The sequence below is a fragment of the Dryas octopetala genome, chromosome 4, assembly GCF_963921425.1.
Source record: "Dryas octopetala chromosome 4, drDryOcto1.1, whole genome shotgun sequence".
NCBI classification, from domain to species: Eukaryota; Viridiplantae; Streptophyta; class Magnoliopsida; order Rosales; family Rosaceae; genus Dryas; species Dryas octopetala.
The window spans coordinates 14,780,264-14,807,647 of record NC_141369.1 but is presented as its reverse complement, the minus strand read 5'-3'; the positions used below and the strand labels follow the sequence as shown (position 1 = coordinate 14,807,647).

General features: G+C 33.6%; 2 protein-coding genes and 1 long non-coding RNA gene across 6 annotated transcripts; 1 reads left to right on the top strand and 2 right to left on the bottom strand.

The window, feature by feature from the left end:
- Window positions 1-3,306: 3,306 nt before the first annotated feature.
- On the bottom strand, window positions 3,307-5,064 carry LOC147287170 (4,5-DOPA dioxygenase extradiol 1-like). The gene is made up of 2 exons (XM_086241861.1): window positions 4,825-5,064; window positions 3,307-4,087 (listed from the first exon to the last, which is right to left on the bottom strand). Exons 1-2 carry the CDS (start codon window positions 5,062-5,064, stop codon window positions 3,521-3,523), a joined length of 807 nt encoding a protein of 268 aa, XP_086097987.1. The 3' UTR covers window positions 3,307-3,520.
- Window positions 5,065-20,164: 15,100 nt separating this feature from the next.
- Window positions 20,165-22,905, top strand: LOC147287169 (auxin-induced protein IAA6-like). Its single transcript, XM_086242652.1, has 3 exons — window positions 20,165-20,605; window positions 20,721-20,814; window positions 22,528-22,905. The coding sequence occupies exons 1-3, from the start codon at window positions 20,248-20,250 to the stop codon at window positions 22,640-22,642; spliced, it is 567 nt and encodes a 188-aa protein (XP_086098778.1). The 5' UTR covers window positions 20,165-20,247; the 3' UTR covers window positions 22,643-22,905.
- A 1,167-nt stretch (window positions 22,906-24,072) lies between these two features.
- LOC147287168 (uncharacterized) lies at window positions 24,073-26,504 on the bottom strand. Of its 4 annotated transcripts, XR_015122087.1 has the most exons (7): window positions 26,214-26,504; window positions 26,047-26,111; window positions 25,871-25,948; window positions 25,694-25,789; window positions 25,206-25,276; window positions 24,598-24,657; window positions 24,073-24,334 (listed from the first exon to the last, which is right to left on the bottom strand). It is a non-coding gene; the product is annotated as an uncharacterized LOC147287168 (long non-coding RNA). The 4 variants fall into 4 exon arrangements; XR_015122086.1 differs by having other exon boundaries at window positions 26,047-26,504; XR_015122085.1 differs by having other exon boundaries at window positions 25,871-26,111.
- Between the last annotated feature and the right edge of the window lie 880 nt (window positions 26,505-27,384).

Here is a 27,384-nt window from a genome sequence, read left to right as displayed (position 1 = left end):
TATTAATTGTGATTAATTAATTTATAACGTATGAATTTGGCCGGCTAAAACAGAATATGAAATCAAAATTGTTGCTAATATAAAATGATATTTTATGATCGACAAAAACTTAATTGGGATTGAAGCAAGGAATTAAATTTTGGATTTCGATGAAATTTCGATGAAAATTTTGAAGATTTGTAAATTTCGACAAAAATTAGACGGAAACGACGGAAATTACTATCAAAATACGAAAATTTTTAATGAAAATTTATCATATGTTTATTTAACATATTATCTACTAAATTGATAAAAAAAAATTGAATAAACCAAATTATATTGTAGGTTTCATGTGATATAAGGTGAATATAATGCGCGCTGGAGCAAATATTGTTAAATAAAATTAATATAATGAATAAATAAAATTAGTATATTCTTTATACTGTATAATTTAATTATACACTAAAATCTAAACCCTAATACTCTATATATTTTAATACTCTTTATACTCTATAATTTATACATTAAATCCTATATATATTCTGTAGGATATTAGGTTTTAGGCTTTTTAGGATACTTTTAATTATCTTTTTATATAGAAATATATTAGAGTTTAAGGTTTAAAATAACTAAACGAAATCTCAAACTTTTTTTTTTTTCAATTGCCCAAAGGCATCAAACCCCCCCTCCTTTTTTTTTTTTATATCTTTTCTCGTGCCTCTCACCCAGCCAAGCTTTGTCTTCACTAAGTGTAACAACCCAAATTTTGGCTTATGGTAATTTTGTTACTTAAATTTTTCAAACTTGTTTTAAAGTTTGTTTAAAGGATTAGAAATTTCTTTAAGTTTATTTTAACTAACTTAGACCTTCGGTTGTGATTCTAGAGTTTAGTTGTGTGGAAATGAATTTAAAAAAAATGAAAAATTCAAGAATTTGGCGATTATTATTATTTTTAAATTATGAGAGTAGAATTTTTCATAAATTTTTATAAAGAAATTTGACTATTTTGAGGTCATAGGAAATTAGTACTCATCAATACGAGTCCGTAGAATTTTTCGGTGAATTATTTGGAGTCTCGAGTTATTTTTAGTGAATTTCTGAAGTTGGAGAAAATAGAAAATAGGAAAATTTCGGCAAAATCTTCACGAAAAATTGTTAAACATGTGTTTCTATTTCGGAATCCCAAAAAAAGAAATTTAATATCTTTTATTGAAGTCACTGAATATATATATATATATATTATGCTTCAAACTTCCACTAGAAACACAGATTTTTAGAGTGCCGCTATTCGGATCAAAATTTTTTATAAGTAATACAACACACTTTCTACGCTCAATTAAAAATTAGAAATTACAAAAATTTATTAGTATACTCAACAAGTTTTCCCAAATTACCCTTACTAAAACCGAACACCACATCCTACCTATTCAACTTTCTATACCCAACATAAACACCCAACTCCATCTCCACCACCACCACCATCACCAAAACGTGAGATCCATTGTTCATTAAAGACAGATTTAATTGTCTTGGCCAAAAAAAAAAAAGAGACAGATTTAATTGATTACATCCGCATATCATTGCCTAAATTAATGAGATGTCCAATAACCATATAGAAGCAAACAAACTTTTATATTATTACCATGTGATCAAGATTAGAAACTGTGCTTGACTGAGCAAGTCGTTTGATTTCTTCATTGTCACCTTCTGTGTAAGCAGAAAGAAGTTTACTAGCACATATGTTCGATGTGTTGATCACTTCTCATAAAAACGTCGACCCTGCGCAGAGTCATAATCAGTAAGCCAATATTTCGTGAGAGATCCATGTTCTGAAATTTGTAAAATTAAAAAGAAAGTTGCAGCAGCAACCCTAGCCATGGCTGCTTTTCCCCTTCACCATTTCTCTTCATTCGCAATGACTCTTCCACCTTGTCCCTCCTCCGTGGACCTTCCCACTCAGAAAATTCACCTCCTTTTTGTTTTTTGTTTTCTAAAATTTTATTCATTGTAGTTCATCTATATCTTCGATGATATTAATCACTCAGTTCGAATCCTTGTCCGTTCTTCATATCCCAATAAACTCACCACCCAAATCCATGGCAGCCACTGCCATAAAAAATCATCAATCATTTGCTCCTTATTCTCAATCACTTTTTGGATTTCCTTTATTAATTTTTAAGTTGTATTATCTTTAATTTTTCATCTGACCATCTAAAGCTTCCATGGCTGAATAGAATATTGAGTAGAAATTAAGATATATGCAAGGAATTTATTGCAGTAGTTTGAGCACCAAATCACAAACTTCATAATGGCTTAGAGATCCATGGAGATAGTGGAGGAGAACGAGGAAGGGACAAGATGAGAGAGAGATCGAGAATGAAGAGAAAGGCCAGGGGGAAGGGGAAGTAGCCGTGGCTGCCATGGCTAAGCAACCCTGTGTGTGGGCACGTGCCTCTGTGTGTGTGTGTGTGAGAGAGAGAGAGAGAGAGAGAGATATTGAATCTGGATATACATGAGTTCCATAAGAATAATTAGTAAATAGGTAACTACAGCCTGTCATGTCATCATTCTAGGATCTTCATAGAGATATATATATATATATATATGGTTTAGAGTTTTATTAAAGATGAGAGATCTGTAGAGATGTTGGAAAAATAAGTGGAGATGTTGTATATGAGTTGTTAGCTATGCAGATGGTATTGCGTATAGTTTAAGTTAATTATTTTTAAAATTTTTTAATTAAATATTTATCTTTAATAGTCAATTTATATTAAAATAAAATTTAAAATTAATATTTCATTAAATTATTGAGACTACTGATACAAAAATTAGGTTCGAATAACAACACCAAATTTTTATTGGAGTATCCAATACATTAATAATACACGCATGAGACATACACATAAACCACCTCATGTGTGCAAAAAATTATTACACAAGTGGTAGCACACACAAATTTGTTGCAGTATATACCCAAAAAAAACAAAAAACACACACAAATTATTAACACACACATAGGTAATATAAAATTGTCGCTAATATAAAATGATATTTTATGACTGACAAAAACTTGGGATTGAAATCACTGAATATATATATATGCTTCAAACTTCCACTAGAATTATGCTCAACAACCACTGTGTTGGCCTGAGGCCATTAAGCTCTTTGAATTCAAAGAGCTTGAAATAAAAACTCCAAAAATAAACACTTTAGAATCCCTAGAAACACTTCCACAAGAGGTAGAGAGACACATACACACACAGATTTTTATTGGAGTACTATCCAATACATTAATAATACACACATGAGACATACACATACAACCACCTTATGTCTGCAAAAAATTATTACACAAGTGGTAGCGCACACACAAATTTGTTGTAGTATATATATACCCAAAAAAAAACACACATACACACACAAATTATTAACGCACACATAGGTATAAGGGAAGCACTTCATGCGAGATGAAATGTATTTTTAGACCACATTAATGAAACACAAATAATGCATTGATTATCAACTGGTCTGAAAAATATTGTTAGATGGAGGTAAAACGGTAGTTGGCATAAGAAATGGTATAGCGGCTCCAACTATGATGGATGAGTTCTGCCTTGGCCTTTTCTCCGCCGGCGGCCCCTATCGCCGCGAGCAACGGGTAAAAGTGTTCCGGTTCCGGGTGAGCCATCTTGGCGTGGGGCCCTCTCTCCAAGTAGTGGTTGACATCATCATACCTCCCATTGAGGAGGGCCTCCTTGACCCAAGTATCAAACTCCAAGGCCCAAGGGGCCACGGAGCCATCATTTGGGTGGCGGATGGTGTCCATGTTGTGAGTGACACTGCCGGTGCCAAGTATGAGCACACCTTCCTCTCTCAGAGGAGCCAACGCCTTGCCCAAGTTGTAGTGGTAAGTCCCATCCTTGTGGGGTTGGATGGACAGCTGGCACACTGGGATGTTGGCTTCCGGGTACATTTGCATCAGAGGAACCCATGAGCCATGGTCAAGCCCACGCTCTTTGTCTTCGTGCACTTGCTTGAACCCACCTGCCATGAGGACTTCATTCACTCTCTTTGCTAATTCTGGAGCTCCTGGAGCTGGGTATTGGAGCTGCAAGCAGATCATATATATATATCCAACAATTTCTTAAAGAGCTTTCATATGTGAATAATCCAAAAATAGGATTCTCTGCTGCTGATCTTTTCTGTGTTCGACCTTATATTTATGTCCAAAATTAGGTCGTTTAGGAGTTTAAGGGTTAAGCGTTTTTAGGTTTAAGGTGTGTATTTAGAATTTATGTTGGAAAAGATAATTATATAGAAATTCCAAACCACGTACATAATTGTAGACATAAACACATAATCAACAAAAAGATCGATAGATCGAGGATCTGAATCTCATTAGTCATGTATCCGCCTGTAATAAATTCGCTTCAACAGATCGAAGGTCAATAAAGAAATGGATTCTTGGTGTACTTGTTTTTGCTTACTTCAATCTTAGTCAATTATTACAAATTCAAGGATTCACCGATTCACATTTAATTACACACACATATATATTATACATCCACTCTTTTGCTCACACACCCTTGAATTTATAGATACAAGACTAAAACTCTAGAGAAAACAAGCACATAAAAACCCAGCAGAAGATCAAAATCCGTTCATAAATCCAAACCCAAAAGGGATGTGTTTTTTTTTTTTTTTTTCTCTTTGAAAAAAAAAAAATGTGCCCTTCAAATGGGATGCAAGGATGTACACAATTTAAGAAGTGGCCTGAACATTTCCCTATTGTAAAACTATAAAATGCATGCATGGGCAGTAGAAAAAGCTTATACAAAAACATACCTGATACATCTCATCAGGAAAATCTTCAAAATCATGGATCGTTTCGTGGCGGTGGGGGACGTTGACGGAGGGTTCGTTGGTCTCCCAGTGGCCGGAGATGACGAGAATGGAGGTGGGCTTCTGTGCCAATATCTTCTCCCTCCATGACTTCAAGAAAGTCCTGGCTGGTATAGTGTCATCAATCAGCACCAATGGTGCTCCATGAATTAAAAAGAAGGTATCCAACACTTCCTTGCCCATATTTCACTCTTAATTATATTTCAACACTCAACACTTTGTGTGTATATATACTAATATACACACCAGGGCTGCTCAAATCATTTACTTCAATTATTTTTTCATGCTTTATTAATTAGTTAATTACTATTATTTTATTGTAAATGCTATCCATGTTTATCTTTATTTTTATCAACTCCAATTTCTTGCTGATCTCCGAAGTTATGTCAAGATTTGCATGCCAGCCATGCCTGACACTCTGACAGAATGCTTTATTTCTGGATGTATGTATAAATATATAAAAAGGGAGGGAGTTCGAGGTGAGAATGCCCTCACTTTAAAAAAATGAGAACATGCTTAATTTGTCTTTTCAAGGAATATGGTTCCTCTAAAATCAGTCAAATCATTAATTGTTTAATTATCCAGTCCATATATAGTGATCATCACATAAAATTGAAATGATATCGATAATAATAACCTAGGTAAACAGTTTCTTATTTAATTAATTTTTTACAATGATAATTTTTGAATGATATCATAAAATATATATATACGATTTCAATCACTGAATTATAAGCCTAAGATAAAATGTCCTCATTTTTCTTCAACGAAGACTACTCAAGCTTTCTATATACAAATGGAAACTTGTATAATGGAATTGCTTTTCATAGGAAGCAAAATAAATATTGCGTATGTCCAACATTTAAATATAACCTAAATAATTGATGGTTTGGATTATGAGATTAGTAATATAGTGGGCTCAAAAACATGATTAACTTCGTATTAACTTACTAACTGGTTAATTTTAAAGCACTCATCATATATGATATATTATGTTCTCATACTTTTCATTATGACTTTATGACCGTATATTCAAAGGATTTGAATTCTCATATTTATGCTATCATAAGGTTACTTTTCTTTCTGCCAACTACTCCATTCATCACTATTTTTAAGTTATACCACACATTTTTCAAAATAAGTATCCGATACTGGTTCAAATGAAACTATATACATTAATTATTTATATATAAGTATATGATAATTTTTTAATGAGAATATCCACATTTTAAGAAAGAGAAAAGTATAGATCATATTGTGCGCTCACCAAACACCGTAATTTAATATTCTAAATTGTCTATTTTTTCAAATTTTATTTTAAGAATCATCCTTGAAAAAAGAAAAAGTGGTTAAATCAACAAAACAAACATAATATTTCTAATAAATGTAAGAATAATTATGATGATAATTCATTGATTAATAAAATTAATTTGGTTGATTTTTAATAGGCTTTTTATCACAAATGGTCCCTCAACTTTGACCAAAATATTAATTTGGTCCTGAAAGTGCATTTTCACTCAATGTGGTCCTTCATATTTACCACTGCACATCAATGTTGCCCTTCCATTTAATTTCATTTGAGTTGCCATAAAAAATGGTCATGTACACTACACACAACCTTTTTTTAGGGGTAAAAATGTCTTAACACTCTCGGAGAGGGTGTGTTAAGACTCGGATTAGGGATATATTTTTTTCATTTTTTTTTTTAATTTTTTTACTTTTTCATTTTTTTTAAGGGTAAACTTAAAATTAAAGAATTTGTAGGATCTTTTTGGATGGTTATGGGACGTGTGAAGACCATTTTGGCCCTAAGAAAAGGTCACGTGCATTGCACATGACAATTTTTTACAAAATACAACAAAAGAACAACATTGATGTGCGGTAGTAAAGATGAAGGACCACATTGAATGAAAATGCACTTTAAAGACCAAATTGATATTTAGGTGAAAGTTGATGGACCATTTGTGATAAAAAAAAAAAAAAAAAAAAAAAAAAAAAAAAACCTTTTTTATATAAACAATTCTCAAATAAATAACTGCAATATAGATTATTTTGATCATAAAACTATATTGTAGAGTGGACCCTAATAATGTTGTTCTTACTCCTTTAAAATGAGTGCATCCATTGTGATGCAGATTAGCATATATAATTATATATGAAGTAGGTCCGGATCCACGTTTGTCATACCTAACCCCAAAACCAAACTCTCCTACAGTCCTACACTCCTAAGCCTACTCCCTTCATTTTTAAGGTCGTTGGCATGTGATAATTAGATGAACCAGATCTCATTCTCCTAAATCTCCTTAATTATAAATTCACGTCCAGATCGATCAACTTCAAACCGGTCTTTTTTTTAAGAGACTAAATACATATGGTTGACTGCGTACGAATTTAACACAAAGCCAGCTCACAATACATATACTCATACAGTTTTTCTCTAATGTGGCAGTCCTCATTTTAAGAAAAAATCAGTACTGTATTATATATGGTAAGTCCAACAAATTTATCTTTAAGTTCCATTCCATTGCTCATCCTACAAAAAGTTACCAAAATATGAAACCGTTTAGTCTATCTAATTGTTATTAAATAAGAGTAATTATTTTGTATAACTCTTATATCGCTACGTGATGTAACTAAATTACATGTTATAATATGACCCACCCAATCACCCACCCCAATAGCAGTCCACCATCGACGGCTCCTCCCTTAACCACCCTTTCCCTATCAGCCCTATTTCTTCTTTCCCTCTCTTTCTCATTCCTTCTCTCTCTCTCTCTCTCTCTGGAGAAAAACATAAGCGTCAATACTATACCTTATAAGTATAAAATCGTTGTCCATCCATATCATAATACGTGAATTGGTTAACGGTTATACAAAATAATTTTTCATCAAATAGAGTCGATGAATAGAAAAATGATCAAATTAATTAAATGATTTCCGACTTTACGTCAATAGACCTTCAAATTTTCACAGAAAAATCATGTGGAGGCCAAAAGCTCACTTACTGCCTGCAGTTATTGCTTGAATCCTAATCTATGTACTATATAGAGAGACTTCCATTTAGGTCATTTAGTTTTATAATATACTAATTAAAGTCTTATGGTTTTTAAAATTCTAACTAAAGTTCAATAATATTATAATCATTCCATGTTACATAATATTGGTGCATTAGTTTCTATTTTTTTCACACATACTAGGCGCCGAGTGCTCAGCGGCCATTTTCGAGTGTTCGGTAATGCATTTTTACTTATTCCTCAAGCCCTAGTTTGTCGGCTTTATATTAGATTTTAACTCTGAAATTTTGGGCGGACCATAAATTTCATTCTATACCCTAGGAAGGTATGAGGTGAACCCGTACCCTATACCTTTAAAAAAAAAATGACATATTTATTTGACAAGTCAATGTTCAAAGAACTTTATTTAAAAAAAATAAGAACTTTATTTAGAAAAAAAAAAAACCATAAGGTTTTTTTCCAAATAAAAAATATTAGAAGGACTAAACTCTAATTTTCCCTACTATATATTACTAGGTTTATTTGAGGTATTTGTCTTTAATTAATGAGTTTAGATTATTTTGTAATCTTTTTTGTATTAATGAATTACATTGTTTTTAGGCTTATTTGCACAAATACTTCCTGAAATTAACTTTCATTCTCACTTTGCCCCTTTAAAGTTAAATTTTTCCACTTTGCCCCCTAATCTTTACAAATCACTCCCATAAAGCAAGTTCGGTAAAATCCGTCCATGTGTCCATTAAAAAATCTAATGTAGTGCCTACGTGAATGGGCATTCTGGTAATTTATTGGCGGATGGAGGTGAGTGGGACTGACACCATACCAAATGAGCACCACGTCGATCGGATTACGAAAATTAAATTAAGAAACAAACCAAATGAAAAAATAAAATAAAATACAAATATCAAACCCACCCTCACTTCTGCCACCTGGCCGGTCTCCGCCGCACCCCACCACCCTCCACTCACTTCCCCTCCTCAGTGCAGCTTCCTCTCATTTCTCTCTTTCTTTCTTTCTCTTTCTCTTTCTCTCTCTCTCTCTCTCTCTCTCTCTCTCTCTCTCTATCTCTTTCTCCTCCCTCCCTACCTCTTTCTCTCTCTGATTCACGTTAAAACTCAAGACCATGGGTCTTTTTACTCAAAAACCTAGATTTGATCTCATCTCTTTCATTCACTCTAGGAAAACCCTCAATTTAACTCTTTTTGATTTGGGGCTTTGAATCTCAATCTCTATTTTTCCAAAACAAAAATAAAAACTCATATTTGGTTTTTCGGTATCTTTACCTCAAAAATGAAGACTTGGGCATCAGGGAGGAAGGAGAGGGAGAAAGAAAGAGAAAGAAAGAGAGAGGAAAGGGAAGTTGGCGGCCGGTAGTGGATGAAGCTGAAAGGAGAGGGTGGTGGTTGTGGGAGGGGGGTTAGAGATGAAAGGGTTCAATTGGACTGTGGGGGCCACTTCAAGCTGACAAAGAGTCAATTTGGCATGTTGGCAGTCACAATCAACTCCAACGACTAGTAAAATACCAGAATACCCATCCATGTAAGCGCCACGTCAGATTTTTTAACGGAGTCATTGACGAACTTGAAGAAACTTGCCTTATGGGAGTGATTTGTAAAGATCGGTGGACAAAGTGGGAAGATTTAACTTTAAGGGAGAGAATGAAAGTTAGTTTCATGGGGCATTTGCGCGAATAAACTTTGTTTTTAAGCTTTCATTTAATTGTCTTTTAATATAAATTATAATAAAAAATTCTGAACTTATAATGCTTAACTCTAAAACTTAAAATAACGTCATTTTAAACACAACACAATATTAGCGCAAAAACATCCAGCAGTTCTAAAGCTATGGGTCTCAAATTTATGCCCCAAATTTAGATCTCAAATGATGTGTCATTAATACATATGTTAATATTTTAGTTGTTGTGAAATAAATAATCCTTAAAGTGGCCATGTATGAATCAATGAAATACTAACACATTATTTAAGATCTAAATTTGGGATACAAATTTAGAGCATTTGTTTTAAATAACGTATTTAAAAGTTTGAATTACATTTGTGTCCCCGTAGTGTGATTGGATTTTCACTTAAATCCTTGTAATTTGAAAAACTGCAATATACACTATAAGAAAAATGCCTATTAAGCACGAATAAAAAGGCACAAATATAGTTTTGTGACACTTTTTTGATATTAAGCACAAATATAAGTAGACATGTGCTCTATAATTTTTGGGCATATAAGAATTGTGCCCTCCATTTATGATATTTCCTCGTTGGGCCATAACTAGAATATGCATATACTGATCCTCGTTGGGCCATAACTAGAATATATGTCATTGACTCATTGTTGAGCCAATAAAAAGAGGAACTGCATGTTCACCTATAGAAAGAGTAGAATCAATATCGAGAGTGATGCAGGTTGAGCAATATCCCAAGCCTGCAGTGATCACATAAATCATTTTTAGGTTATCAGCACTCTACTTAGGCGTGCTGTCAATTGTGCTTAAAAAAATACCTACTTATCTTAACCTTGTTTCCAAAATGATCCTATAGCCCAGTCCAAAATGTTATGAAGACTTAAGAGCACCAAACACGAGATTGGGTTTTTGTCCATTTTAATTGGCTTAGCCCATGCATCCCTATTCGGCCTTCCAAACGATGTTTATAGACTTATAGTGACAGATAACAATATCAGCATAAAGGATGGAAAGTAGGCCGGTCATCTGATCTGACTAACCAAACGCTTATATAAGTTTGTTTCCACAATACTATAATTCCCACAACTTCGATCAAAACCAGGTATGAAATGCATTTCAGTGCTACATTTTCCCCCCCTTTAACATCCATTGAGGTTCACATTGCTAGTTTGATATACATATACTTTTTGTTCATTCTCTAACAGTTAAAAATTTTGGGACACAGTTTCTTTAATTCTGTTTGTTTTTGTCTGTTAACATATGTCTGCTCTCTACGTGCAAGTTGGGGTTGCATGCGAGGGAGATTATTAACTTGATATATATTATTAGCTTATTTCCTAACAGCCCAAGTTTTGGGACACATTGGTTGTCTAACAAACATTATTATTTATTTACTACACATTGTTATTTACTTACTTTGTTAATGCCAGCTAGCAAGCTCTTGTCACTAAAGAGAAACTCAATTGCTACACAACTGACAACTCGATCATACCAAACGCTCATTTTTTGGCAGATTACAGTAACTGGAACAAGACATTTCATCAAATAGTACAGGTTTAATTGATAATTCCCCATTTTTCTTGATCAATGGTACTTCCTTTTGCTGCAGCACTAATCTTCATGCCAAGGTTGCCAGTTTGCCACCAACCTTTGCTTGTACAAATAAATCAACTTCCTGTAGTGGAGGAACAAAGTTCAGAAATGGCTCACATTCTGCACCTGCGCGCTGCTGCTAAGGTTCATGCCAAGGGCTACCCCAAAGAAGAATATATCATGAACTTGGAAGCAGAGAGTTTGATGGGTTGGTTTAAGGCATGTGTTGATCAGAGAGATTCTCACATCGAAAATATGAGGTCTTACATTTATAAGAGTTTAGGCTACTACTCTTATTGCCAATTGGTTTTTGGATAAATGCCTAAATTTTTTTATGTTACTAGAGCATGCTATCCACGTGTTAGGCCTAACAGCCACACGTATTCCTACGTCACCCAATATGAATTATCCACGTGTTAGATTTGAGTGATACTACACGTGCAGGTGACTTATAAAAGATTGAACTATTTTTTCTATTGCTAATTAGTTTTTAGATGAATGCCTAAATTTTTTTAACATGTTTGGTAGAAAATTGGGCCAGGATGGGATTGTTTTTCAACAGGCCTTTTCAATCAGATCATAGGACTTAGGCCCTGATGGCAAAGCAACAATTGGGTCCTTGATGAAACGATTCCTTATATTTTTATTATAAGATATTGTAAAACAGTAAAAGTAATCCATCATCTGAAATTAAAGCTCTACATGTGAGTAACAAGTCGTCCATGGCTTTTGTTTGTATGTGTAGGAGACATCACTTCATCATTGTAGGAGTCCTGGGCTCTTTGCTCGTGGTTTGGGTTCAACATCAGAGATGAGTAAAAGGGGCCTTGTACGGGTGTTTGGTAAATTGCAGTTATAGTAGTGGAAAACTATCCTTCTTGGTAAACCAATATACTGTCACATATATAATCACACTCTCTCTACACACAAAAATGTTCTCTTATACAGTTTCGGAACATAAAATGTTTATATGTTGCAAGACGGTGAGTTTGGACCCTTTTTTAAGTTGATCTTGCATAAATGTATAGTTAATTTAGTTCAAATTCATAGTCTAGTAACATCTTCTGTTGTCAAATTTTCATATCATACATGTCCTATGAATTTAGACCATACATTCAAACCAAAATTTGGTTGATCAATAATCTAGATTGATGACAGTATCACATGCCAAACATGATTATTTTACCCTCTAAAGATAGAAGTTTTATTCAGATAATGAATAGCCACTTTAACTTGTATGTTTGGAACTTTAGCTTATCTTGTGCAGTTTTTGTATAATTTGGTTAATCTATGCATAAAGTAGGGAAAATCAATTAATTAATGTATCTAATTGGTGTCATCAGCAATGTTGTTGAAGGGATGATGTAATTATTATTTTCTTTCATGAACCAATATTGACTGATCGACATCTGCCTACCATGTTTAAATCAATCACTGCAGCCTGGTTGAAGTGATTTGGATGCCAATCAGCTTGCATGTGAGCAATGCAAAATACATAGACTGGGTTTTTAAGGTAGATCTTTTTGCAAGGCTGCTTGTTCAATTTTACTTATTATGAATCAATTTTCCCATGCAATATTTTTTTGTTTCCAAAACCTATGTCAGTCAAGAAATTAAATGATTTTTGAGTTTCTCTATAAAATATGCAAAATATTCTGATTCTTGTTGGGCCTAGAACTCAAACCTCAACCTGTAATTTGCCATCAAAACATGGAGACTTATCACTTATATATGGCAGCAATGTTTTACTCCACTGGAGATTCAAGAGTTTTTTCTTTTCTTCTTTTATTTTGTTTGGATCCAATGAGATCAAGAGTTGATAATACATATACATATACATATTATTCCTGTCCTTTAAACATGGTTTGAGGCTTTGTTGTTTCTTTTTTGTCAGTAAAGACAATATAATGATAAAGCCCAAATATGAGAAAGGGAAGCCCATAGTCCAAAGACAGGTCGGCCCAAACAAAACACAACTACTCTAGCCCTAAATCCCACCGCCACCAACCGCCATAAGGAGGAGCGCCACCACAAAGAGAGCCACAGCGACACAAGTATTCCAACCACAGCATCACAAGTGCACAACAACGACACGTACTAAACATGATTTTGGATAACGTTGGGCGAGACCTGTACTTCACAAATGTCCCATGCATTTCAGCATCAGAATGCAAGTTGATGGGCCATATATATGTATTATATTGATGTACTGTCTATGGACCATCTTGATCCACATTACTAGACCCTCTACCACAATTAAAATATCTTCCAATCTTTCATCAACAACAAAGAAACCCTATGTGATCTATATCTACGGACATTGTGGGGCATTGCCTCCTATCTTAAGCTTTAGTGTACTGAGAGGGAATATGGACTTCACAGAGAGTTATTAAGCACTCCATGGGCCAAAGCCCATTATATTGTGGCCACTATTTCGTCCATTTCAATCATCTTGTCACTATAAATTTTGGAATTCGCATCGTTTGAGATGTATTAGGATATGTCAAAGAAGAATAGAATGTAAATCAAGATGGTCATGGAAAACATAGAAATTGCTTGGGACGATAGAGATCTTAAATTTGTATACCAACTTTGAATCCCAAATAATGTGTCAATATTTGTATTTATTTTAATTATTGTAAATAATGAGCCTAAACAACCTAAATATAAATTAATGAAACACTATCATATCATTTGAAAATGAAAAATCACTTATCGTATCAATGTAAGAAAAGAAAGCATAGATGGCAAATGGCCCTAAATCAATAAAAGAACTTGACTAATATATTCTTTTCCTTTTACTTATATCTAATTTATCTTACAATAATTAAAATATTCATTTGAATACAAATACTTTATTTGGGAGATCCAAGCATATTAGTTTGGTGAGTAAATATATACATTTTTATTTACATTTAAAAAAAAATACAAATATGCATTTAAACATTTTGAAGAAAATATTTGTGAGTCCACTTAAAGAGGAACTGCATGTTCACCTGTAGAATCAACATCGAGAGAGATGCAGGTTGAGGGTTGAGCAATATTCCAACCCTGGAGTGATCCCTGGAAGACAAATCTGTATGATTAGGTTCAGTGTTTGGGTGAATTTTCAACCCAAACCCAAACTAATTAATGTGATCGATATGAATATGATCAAGTAGTAATGTGCAGGGGACAAGTCCATCACGTGTGCCTCTGTGTGGGGATATACCTTGTCAAACCCAAAGGAAACATATGCTCGGTTGGAATCAAACACTTCACTTTTTATATTAAGGGCTTTGAACTGGTCAACTATACCAACATCACCCTATCAAAAATTATTTTAAAGGACAAGTGTATATGGTTAATTTGATATATATATATATATTATTGGTTCACTTCTTACCAGCTTAAATTTTTTAGGTTCAATAGTTGTTTGACATGCCATTAGCACTCCAGTTTCAGGGAAGCTTTTAAAACATCCAACTTTCATCCTCTCATTTATTTATATTTATTTCCTACAGTAGGGGGCTGCATCTATATATATATATTGACAGATACAAGCTGGAGTTGTACATGATCGAGGATTGAGAACTTCAATTTTTGGGGTCTTGCTAGTAGTTTTCTAACATATACATTACATTTCTATTGTACATTATATTTAATGTGTAGATACATGATCAATTATTATGAGAAAATTATTATATACAAGCAGGAATTTCTATAAGGTATCATATTCCTGAGGGCCTCCTGTAATTGTCAAGGGTACCTCTTGATTTTCTTGCTGTCTTCCAATGAAGCATTATATGGCAGTGGCATCTGAAAGTGCTGAAACTTAACTAAGCCAACCACACACAATAACCTTATATGGTCAACATTAATTGTTCTGCACACAGGTAAATTGGGGGCCATGGCCATGAGGACCTACCAGAACTGGAGTTCTCCCCATTAAGTCCAGGTTGTCAGAAAATAGGATTATATATAGTTGCTCAAATTAACCATTAAAATTAAGGAACATGAATTACTTCCAAGTTGCAAATTAAATCAAGTGATCTAATAAGTGTACTATTAAAATTTATCCCGTACACCAAATGCATTACGCCGAACTCTTATAAATATTAGGTGGAATTTCACTCATGTGTTGACGCAGCGTAGGTGATGAATCACAACAAGCACACACACAAACCCTACACTTGTTGATTCTCTGAATTGAGAATACCAATTAAGAAAAGGGGCTCTACAACCTAGTTGATCCGGCGGTAGTATACCAAGTTGATAGAAAGGTTTGAGAAAACTCTCAATTTTTATTCATCAAAATCTCCCAATACAATTCCAAAACATTGTTTAAATACCAACCAAACCCTAGGAAAGGTAAACGCACAAAATAAGGAAAACAATAAATAACAATTATAAAATTGCCCCAAAACCTAGTAAAAATCACCAAAGTTGAATGTCTCTGCCAAAAACCTGCTCGAGCTTTATTATTCTATGTAAATCAGTTCAAGCCGTTTTTCTCTGTCAAAATCAGCTCGAGCCTTTCTTGGGCTGATGCAAATCTTGATGAGGCCTTAATGCTCCTGCACCATGTGTGGACTCCACCTAAATTCTATTAGAGCTCGGCATATGAAAGAATTTCTCTAAATTAATTTATAAATTAGGTTCGTAATTACAACTAGGTTGGACTGAGATTATATTGAGGATAGGTTGTTACCTATAAAACAAAAATGCATATATAGGCTAGAGTTATGCAGCCCAATAGCTGGATTTGTCCTTATATACACTAGTTATATGAAAATTTTGCTTGTGGTTATAAGTGTAAGGAAATTTCGACAATGTATTTAGGGCTTTTGGGTTTTTTCCCAAAGACCTAATTATAGAGGACAAGTATGATTAATAAGATGAGCATGTTTTGTTGAATTATATATTGTAACCTAACCATCGGACAATGCCTTATTCTATTAATTTTGTTAGTTCAAGTCTTTGTCTCTCCCCAAATTTATGCTATTTCAGGAGCAATCACTTTAAGATGTGCAAGCACATGCTTCATATGGCATGTACGTACTAAAAGTTTTCAGGCTCCAACATCAACCATACACAATGCCATAATTAGACATAAAAACCGAACTATCAATCATTCTGTGTGATCACCACAATCTTTCAAAGGATATATAGGCATTAGTTATGTGTTACATTGTTAGGATTGCTGAGAAAATGAGAGAGAGAGAGAGAGAGAGAGAGAGAGAGAGAGAGAGAGAGAGAGAGAGAGAGAGAGTACGAAAAATCCAAAGAGACTACTTTGCTGCATGTAAATATTACAAAGGGAAGGGAGAGTACATGACTTTATATACTCTCGGTAACTAATTAACTACTAACTCATATACATTACTACTTGAAATAGAGTTTCGAATGATTTAATTGATTATACAAATTAATGATGTTATAGGATAATAAGTAACGGTCGGCTTAATAATAGAGATAGCTGCTATGCTAGTTAATTATAAGCACTAAATAATTTGATTATCAATTCTTTCTGGGAGAATCATTGCAAGGACTTATTATTGTAACCAATTACCTAGAATCTGTTGGATTGTGCATATATATATATATATATATATTTTTTTTTTTTCTTGTTGGTTTTTAATTGATCTAGCTCAGCAAAGATTCTTGATTTACAAGATATATTGTTGTCTGCAGTTTGCAGAATTGATGATTTTATCTTCTCATGTCTCATGCAACCTCAAATTGATATATATATATAGAGATATATAGGTCCACATTTTTTCCTCTCTTCATCGATCACCTTCCAATAATTCATTACTACTTTATATGATTAAACACAAAAACGTTATTGATTAGCCCTTAAATATTTGTGGCCTTACTAATTAACAACTAGCTAGACAGTGTTGAGTTAAAGATATGATGTGAGAAGTGAAAGGAACGAAAATGGTTAAAATTCGGATAAGTCACAAATCACAGTTCTGTTCAATGTATAAACCATAAAAAAGGTAAAACAAGCCACAAAATAGTAATTAATTCTCAATCTATGCAAAAGAACAGAGTCAGACATATTCAGGGACAATATAAACATAGGGTCACATATTAGCACCTTTAAGTTAGTTAGAGAGTTTATGTATAGTTAATTAGGGAGGGCCAAATTTTTGAGGGGTTGGTTAATTTGGTTGAACAGAAGCTAGCACCCATTGAAGTTTATTTATTATGACTCAATTTTTTGGTTCCCAACCAATAAAACCCACCAGGTCTTAGTCCAAGGCTTGACACAATGGAGCACAGGGTTATAAAAATCCCTAATATTAATGGCCCAGTAACGAGTAGTGGGATGTATGTAGCATAAAGTTTAAGCAAGTCAGTAGTACATCCTTTTCAGCAGTACATCATTTTCAATAGCCATCAACATGGGAGGTGTGACTTGTACATATCACATGCATTCCATAAATAGAAGGAAAAATTGAAGCTACATGCTTAAAGTAATTAGTAGCCCAGGAATAGCTTTATTAATTAAAAAAGAAAGAAGAATCTACAGACTACAGAGCAGAGAAGCAAAGCAGCAAAGATAAGCATCAATTAAAAGCCTAGCTAACTCTGCTAAAGCAACCAATGACTAAATCTGTTCCAGCTGAGCCTTTTTTCTTGATAGAATTAGAGCATCCAATTGGCAATGGGTGACGTGGGAGCACGTGTGGCCGTTGGGCCTTACACGCGAATAACCAAGCTCTGATACCATGATAGAATTAGAACATCCAACCCAAAACCAATTGGCAATGGGTGGAGAGGCCCAAGACTTATAAGCACATATGCTAAACTCTAGTTTTCCGATGTGGGACATTACTCCACATCTCTAGTTTTTCGACGTGAGACATTGCTCCACATTACTCTCAACATTTCTTGCTACAAAGCATATAGATTATAGGATCAATTATCAATATATAACAGCAACAATTTTGGACCTTTACTTCCCTGTAATTATGGGACACCTTGAATTTGAAACCCATTTTTCCGACAGAAAGAGGCTAAGCTAGCTTGTTCACTCTGTCCTAATATACTTCGGTAAATTTTGAACTAAAAAAAATACTTCAGTAAAATAAGATCAATATGTATATAGTTCCAACATAGTTGGGATATAGGCATTTTAATATATATAACATGTCTTCTGATGCATTAAGCATTAAGTTGTTTGCAAATATCTTTTCACACTTTATGTAATATACATTAATGTGGATTGTTAATTGATGATGGTCTTTTATTAGTTAGAATATTAAAGCAGAGGAAATTACTATTTGGTCACTTATTTTATATCTAGTTCAATTTTGGTCCACGATCTTTTTTAAGTTATGATTTTAAATCTTTTTTGTTGTGTTTTCTTCAATTATAATTGAATTATAAATTATATTTCATCATTTCTTAGTCATAGGAATCAATTTGGAGTATTATAATAAAAAAGAATTAAAATTTGGTGAAGTTTGAAAAATTTAAAAAAATTTTAGGAAAAATTAGTAGTTTCGGGTACCCTACTTTTGGGCCAATTATCTTGAGCTTTAGAATTCCGATTTGAATGATCTTTATATGGTTGTAAAGAGAAAATGCATAACTTTAAAACAAGTATATGTTTGCTGAATTTAGCTGAAATTTGATAGGGTAAAAAGCGGGACAAATTTGAGAAAATAAATCTGGACCTTTATTGAACAAGTGGAACAATTAGTTGACCAAAACAAAACTTAAAAAAATCGTGAATCAAAATTAAACTAAATATAAAATAAGTGAATCAAATCTGTACTTTAATATTAAAGCATGTTATCAAGACAAAACCTTTTTTTTTTTTTTTTTTACATTTCATTGCTCAACACAACGAGGTCAATACATCATTTTCTAGAATAGAATAAAACCACTAAAATATATGAAGCCAGTGTGGCCCAACTTGTATATCCAAACACAAAATTCAGAACACGAAGTGCTTATCTTTCCCAAGTGAGTTTTTATTATGCCAAACGTAATTAATTACAAGCTTTAATTTAGGCACTGAACTCCCTTTAAGATCGAACACTCCAAGGGCCTTCTAATTAGCTTACATATATGTTCTTTGTTCTGATCGAGACTCATCCTAGATACCTCATTGTCCTACTTCCAAGTGAAATGCCTCAAGGTATATAAATAATTGAAATGACTTAATTAGGAGTCCCATCTTTTTCTTAGGCTGACGCATTTGTTCTAAATATTGATGTTTCCTCAATAGGAAGAGCTTATTTGCATTAATATTCGTGTTAGCAAGTGCAAGCGGAGAGGCTAGCTAGTTATCATAATCTCATCGTAGAAAATCTTAAGTTCAAATCTCTATAATTACAAAACTCTTAAGCAAAGAGTTAGAATATAAAACAATTATTGACTCACATCTTAAAAGCTTAGTGGTAAATAAATTAAAGAAATCTGGTTATTTATTTTAAAATCAATTGAGAATAGGAAAAGTAATCCAAAACTCTTATAAATCACTAGACAATATTATAATTTTTCAATGTGAAATAACACTTCACATTCTCGGGCAAATAATTTATCACATGCATGATGAATAATCATACATATGTTGCAAACATACTCCCATGTTTCATGATATATGCAACTATTCATCGCAACCCTCCTTATAATGGACCCTCCCACATACAATAAAGAAGAATAAAATTAGGCAAACTGTTACACGACCACAATCAAGAAATCACATGCCCTGTTCTATATAGTGCTCAGGAGAGATCAGACGGTGGAGATGAGATCCCACCAAATCAGAAGGCAGCAACAGCCGTAGGATGTGTCCCATATCCAACTTATGGTGCCGGCCTTTATTAGTGTTTGTAGGGGGCACATAGCCCCCACTTTTGCCTCTCATGTGACCGACCATGCACATAGCCACGGTTGACCTGTCATTGCTCCCACCATGTCCTCTCTCTAAGAACTTCAAAACTTTTGTCACTATAAAACTACATATAATAAGAAACCCAATTCTCCCACCAATCAACATTGATCCAAAAAAAACCCAAATAACACGGAGCCAAATTGCTAGCTAGCTCAAAATTGAAATTATTGATGGCCAAGTTAGAAGGTGGTCTAGGACTTGAAATTACAGAGCTGAGGTTGGGACTCACCCCTCCAAGTTTGGTGGACAAAAATGAAAGGAAAAGGTTGTTTTCGGAGATTACTGGTGGCGGCGGAGATGGCGGAGGTGGTGACGAGTGCCGGAAAAGCCAAACGAATAAGAGTGAAGTGGTGGGGTGGCCTCCGGTGTGTTCATATAGAAGGAAGGTGAATGAGACAATGTCGAAAATGTACGTGAAGGTTAGCATGGATGGGGCACCCTTTCTGCGTAAAATTGATTTGGGCATGCACAATGGGTACGCAGATCTTGCTGTAGCATTGGACAAGCTATTTGGTTGTTTTGGCATCGGTGAGTAGTGGTATTAATTATAGTCTTTATATATATATATATATCAATTTCATAATTACACAAATTTAATTAAAGAAAATGGTGTTAAAATTTGTGTATGTGTTGTTGAGTGCAGGCGAGATGTTGAAGGATGCAGAGAGTTGCGAATTTGCGCCCATTTATGAGGACAAAGATGGAGACTGGATGCTTGTAGGAGACGTCCCTTGGGAGTAAGTCTTTCCAACCAACCAACCCGTTTCACTATTGATCCCAATTCCCAAACACACGAGACATGAACTAAAAATGCATAATATATATATATATTTTATTTTTTTTGGTAGAAGGAGGGCTTCAAGCCCAGCAAACACAAAAACTAGCCACAAACAGATCTGGACATGAACTAAAAATGCATAATATATATATATATGTACACCAGCTAAAATTCTAGGACATTAGTGAGAATTTAATATGATTGCTTTAAATTAAGACATCGATTCTTGTTTTTCATATTGAGAACTTAAATTATGCTTGTATATATATAGGGAGACCTGAAATGTTAGACTTACCAAATTTGTTATCAATTCATCGATGTATTCATATACATGTTAGCAAAAGTGTTTATTTGATGGACTAAATTTGAAAAATAAGTGAAGGACAATGCATAAAGCTTTGGATTTAATACAATGGTTGAAGCTATTAAATATTGAAATGAATCTAGCCCTTAAATGCATTGTCACTCACTTGTTTCTCAAATTAAATTTCTTAGATTTTCACTCTCTATTAGATCTCGACATAGTTAAAAATTTTCTTGTAAACAACTTAAAATCTCCTATACCCAATTGATCCAGTTGAACGTGTTAAAGAGAGTCAATTGATCCAATTGAGTCAAGTCTTTATGTTTACTAGGTGAAGACTAAATAGGAGACAAATTATTTCATGTTGAATCTAAGTACTGCAGAAATAAAAGCCACTCTTGCGATGAATCTGAGTTTGCATACACAAAGTTCATGTAATAATGAGATGGTTTACTAATTCAGTGAAAAAATTTCAATCAAGGGGGTAAAAGGGTCAACAATGGTTGCAAATTAGTCGTAAAGTGTAGTAGGGTTAACACTAATGAGTAACGAAGTCCATAAAACCGGCACTAATTAGGCATGCATGCTATAATTTCCCATCTTGATAATTAAAGATGGAGACATAGAGTTATATGTGTCTTTGGTCCATAATTTCTCACATTTTTCGAATATCTTATCTTTGACCACATAGTCAATTAGTCATACAATATATATAGTCAATTATCTAGCTAGGACAGACAACCATTTCATCATGATGTCGGGCAGAATATATACTACCAAATAGTCCTTGGAGACCATATGACCTTGTCAAGCCAAATAAGCCATTAGTTTGGGCAGAAAATTAAAGGTTTTTTCACTCCAAAGGTCAAAATAGTACACCACATGCTAGGAGAAAGGAAAAAGGAAGAAACTGAAAACTGACCATTTTACCCATATATTTAAGTTCGAACTTTCATGATTCTGAAATATTTAAATTATTTTATATGTGTGCTTTAAAGGTGAATGACTGAATGTACGTATATGAAGTTAAAAAAAAAAAAATTGTATAGAACCCAATTTTCTTCTCTTTGGAAAATTAAAACTCAATGTTTGTGTTCCCCAACTTTTCTCTTAACTCTCTCACTTAAAGCATGGACTCTATAGCATCACCCCTTTTGCCTGAAGCATCATGATAATGTCAAAATAGTATACATGTATGTATTTGCCAGATATGTAGCGCAGGCAGCAACCATTTCAAAGGCTTTATGAGTGATCCTAATTAATGCATGCTATCATTAACCCTTAAATCATATCAAATTTATAATTTACTTACTAGGCTTAAACACTTAATTAGTTATATATATAAAAATATATGTTTGTGATTTGCAGGATGTTTCTTGAGTCATGCAAGAGGTTGAGGATCATGAAGAGATCAGAGGCCAAGGGATTTGGACTGCAGCCCAAGGGCTTCCTCAAGGCAACTATCAAAGACGAGCCTAAATAATTATCACTTGAGAATAATATATAAAAAATGGATCGAGATCAATTAATATATATGACTACATTAGTTCATATATGTATGCATTTTTTTCATATAATTATTAATTGCTTGTTTGAGCAGAGAGAATTCTTGTTTTAATTACAAATTAATGTGAAACTTAATTTGATGTTAAGATTGGTATAGCTCCCTAGAAATTAAGGGGAGATAATTTTTCTTTATACTCATCCTCTGTTTCCATATATGTGTTTAAGATGACAATTTATTTCACTGGATTTTCTCTCCTCTTTTTTTATTAGTTTCTTAGCGCTTGGACTTGACAATGAATTTTAGCTTTCACTCATTTAGATACCATTTCTTTTTTACTATATAAAGAAAACAAACAAATCAGACACATTTTGAGTGTGAGGCATTAATATTACCCCACCAAGGCACCAAGCCCCCCCCCTAAGAGGAAGCTCTGCCTGTTAATCACAGCTTAGTTTGGCTTTGTAATCTCATAAAGGGGTGGACCAAAGTGCTTGCTGAGTTGCTGGGATGGGCAAGGGAACAAAGGAAGATATATGCTGTGTTCCCAATGAAATTAAAGTTAACTATGTGAAAAATACATGGTTAGAGTGGCATTAACTAAAGTTTTTTGTTCTTTTTTTTCCTTACATGAGAGTGGGGAATTCAAACACACTCTAATATATTCTCAAATTAATGGAGACCAAGAAAATTTATTTTTTATAATTATAACATCATCACATGTTGTAATTAATCCACTTGTTATAAATTTATAATATGGGTGGAAAATAAATTTATACAAAAATAATTTTTAGCGGATGAAAACCTGCATCCAACAATCAAGAGTTTTATTTTTTATTTTCTAGGATGGTTTATCTTTTATCATGTATGTTTTTAAGTAGGAGGTTTTTTTTTTGTTATTTTAGTAATTATGAAAGGGTAATTTTCTATTAGGTCACTACACCATTGTATGCTTATGATCACTATTTTTTTCTGTTAGCTATTGATGCAATAGCCACTATCAATAGTTTTGATTTAGCAATTGCCACCCTGCAGTCACCATTAAGCTGATGGTTGTTCAGAATGGGGTGGCAAAGTGGCTAAGCAAACCATTTTTTTGGAATGGTGGAGTTTATAGACCAGAACTGTACTTTTCTGCTGACAGGTTCTTCCTTCACCAATGTTATAGATAGTTGCTCAATTTGTAGAACATTTATATTATTAAACAATGCCTCCATGGACTTTGGTGACTAATTAATTAGAATTCAAAATGCATTTTGCCACCATTCTAAAAATTGCAGCTATTTGAATTGTAGTTTTTTAGTTCTGGGCTATTTGCAGGCCCTTTTCCCACCCTAGTATTTTCCAATGGTGCTTGCTGATACTTACATTGCAACAAGAATTATGCACAAAGTCAGAACACAACACAATGTCAATTAAATCTTACATTATAACTCATTCCATACAGGAATTCATAAGTTTTCTTTACACCAATTTACAAAAGAATACAATCAAAAGGGAAAAACTGACTCTCATAAATAGAGAACCCCCATATTGCCAAAAACATATTTACAAATAAAAAAAATAATCTAATGTACACTAGAGCTATCACTAACTCATTGACATTTGCATTTGTTGGTGTTTAGAGCACTAGATCCCCCTGTCTTCCTCACAGCCTTCCAAGTTTACATCCTACAATTCACAGAAAAAAAAAACAAAAAAAAAAAAAAAACAGAGAGAGTGAAGGAAATTGTAACAACTACATTCACCCAATAAGTTATATAAAATGTCTTCATCCTTACCAATAACAGTAAATTGTTATTATCAATCTTATAGTATAACATTGCAAGATAAGATAAGAACTTAAGAACTTCAATAACAGTGAGTGTGAAGGCATGACATTCTATCTTCAAATTGTTTAATAAAGAAAGAATTAAGCAGCTTGAAATAGAAACCTGAATGGAGGTTGCTCAGTTAGTAGTGATGTCGAAATAGTTCTTAATGCTGTCCACAATCTGCAAAGATAAAAAAACATTAGTAATTAAGATATATATATATATATATCTCTTATAATGCAGGATCAAATTTGGGAAGTCCAGGTGCAGCACTGTGAGGGGGCAAAAGTTGAAAATTTGTATGATAAATAAGTTGTCATGTAATTCGTATGCTCACAACCTCACACAATATTCCATGAACTTTCTTGTGGTAAAGTGGGTGCATTAAAGCCTCAAGTATTATATACGTGTGTGTGTGTGTATATATATATATATGTGTGAACATATAGGTACAAAAACATTACAGAGCAAAGAACATATCCAGAGAACCATATATAACATTACAAAAACATTACAGAGCATCAGTTACAATGTCAAAGATTTCTTCATTCATGAGATCCCTACAGAAATTTAGTGTGATCTCTCTTAGAAACAAAGACATTATATAAAACAAAAAACTAGAACTACCCATCATAAAAATAAGCAGCCAAAAGTTCTTGAAAAAAAAAAAACAGAGAGCTACAAAACATAGTGGTACATCAAGAAATATAACTTCAAGAATTGCATACCTAAATAGCCAGAGCTGTTAAGCCATCTGCAGGCTCTTGCTTAAACTACAAAAGTCATGCAAGCAATACACCTACATTGTAGAGGGAAATAAGGCTAAGCATGACCAAAAGGTAGATCAAGGAAATTAATCAAAGAACTGCAACCAAAAATCAACATGCTACTAACACTACCAAGATAACTATCATATTGTCTATCAAACATCAAAATCCTTATTACTACTTTTATTCGGAAAAAGTACAGGAAATGAAATTAAAAAAGTAACCATGCAAACAGTTGAACAAGACAGTTATTTACCAATTTTTATTAACATATATTAATTCTTTTATTTCATTTCTGATTAATTTGTGGGAGGGAAAAGAGAAGCAAGAGAAACAGAAGAGGGGTTACACAATCTAAAAGATCAATTACAATATCATGTACTCTTCATTGCACTAGTAACATGGCTCAGAAAGACAATTAAAGAGAAGTTATGGAAATCAACAATTACCAAATTCTTTTTAGATTATGCAGAGGTGGATGGTGACCTTAACCTACCAAACAATTCCTGAATAAAGGTACCGTCGTCCTTTAGCAAAGAAACAACCTACAACATAATAGGAAAATTAGGCATAATTAACATAACATAGAGCGCAATATGTCTAAAGATTGAGCTGTAAATTCTTACGATAGCATTGTTCGCATGAATAATGGAATTGAGATTTGCAACTGTGGCCTCATTCAATACTCTAGCCAAAACAACATGCTAAAATAACGCAGCGTGAGAATTGCCAATTCACATGCACTTGCAGGTCAGAAATTATAAGAACTTGAAAAATTATGAACTAAAAGAAGCTCATATACCCAAACAAGAGCATAGAGTAGTAGAGAGAGCTGAGAACAATAGAGAAAGCAGAGAAGGAATTATCCTGAAACTTGAAAAAATGAACTTTTTCAAACAAAAAAAAATCTAGCAATCTAACATGTAGGCATTAATCGAAAATTTACAAAATCTGAAAAAACAAAATTACCTTTTCTGCGATTGGGTTTAGGTATGGAATGTTCGGATTTAAAGGGATCTTAGGGTTTTTAGGTCGAGGGTGGAGAAGAAAATTAGGAGAGGTGGAGGCAGACGACAGAGAGGGAGCTGAGCGAGTGGGTAGGACTTATTTTGGGCATTTTTAGGTCTGGGCTTTTGGCTTTCGTAGGAGGCGATCGCTGGAGAAACTGAGAGAAATGGAGAGGGAGGTGAGGTCGTGAGAGAGATGGGAGGGAGGAGTTCAGATCGTGAGAGACAGAGATGGAGGGAGGCGCATCTAATGTTAAAAGGAAAAGGGAGTTAGGGTTTTTTATATTTAGAGCTTTTTTTAGTGGGAATGGGCTGAGGTTATGTTTAGTGGGAATGGGCTGTAATAATGGAATGGGCTTGTAACTAACAGCAAATTTATGGTTGAGTCTTAAGTGGCAAATAATATTTATGAAAATTTTATTAATCTCATATTTCCCACCTTTGCCAATTTTGGTTGAATTTGGAGTGAGAAAATAATAATTATCCCACTAATCTTCTAAGTTGGTTTCAATTTTTATCATGCTAACTATTAGTCAACCATTGTACCAATTAGTGAGACCTAAGGCAACTATTAACTCCACCATAATTTTTAAAACAACCAAAATATTAATTAGTGACTAAAAAAAATGTCAATTGCCACTAACTTCAATCTAGTTTCAATTCAAAGTGATCTTTGGCCATATTTGGTGTAGTGGGTGTGAATGATATATCACTTCTTTATGGTAGCCCCTTCCTTTATTCAAACAATGTGCATGACTTTCAACATTAATTAATAAAAGTATAAAGCATTGTTGTTGAGAATCATTTATAATTAGAACTAGCGAGCTAGGGACTTGATTTCAACACCCAATTTTAACTTAGTCAGGAAACTTGTCACCTAAATCTAGGACACAAACATTACAGTACAGGCTCAAGATCAATTTTCCTTTTTGACTTTAAAACTAGAAAGAATAATATATAACTATATAAGAAAGTGGGGAACTTCTAGAAATTAAGAACCCCCATGTTCTCATAATATTCTTTTTTGGTGCATATATAATATATATGTACACATGAATTGAATGTTTCTTATGCACATGATTAGTGCATAGCATTTAGTCTAATAGAGTAATCTGCATTCTCACATACCCATA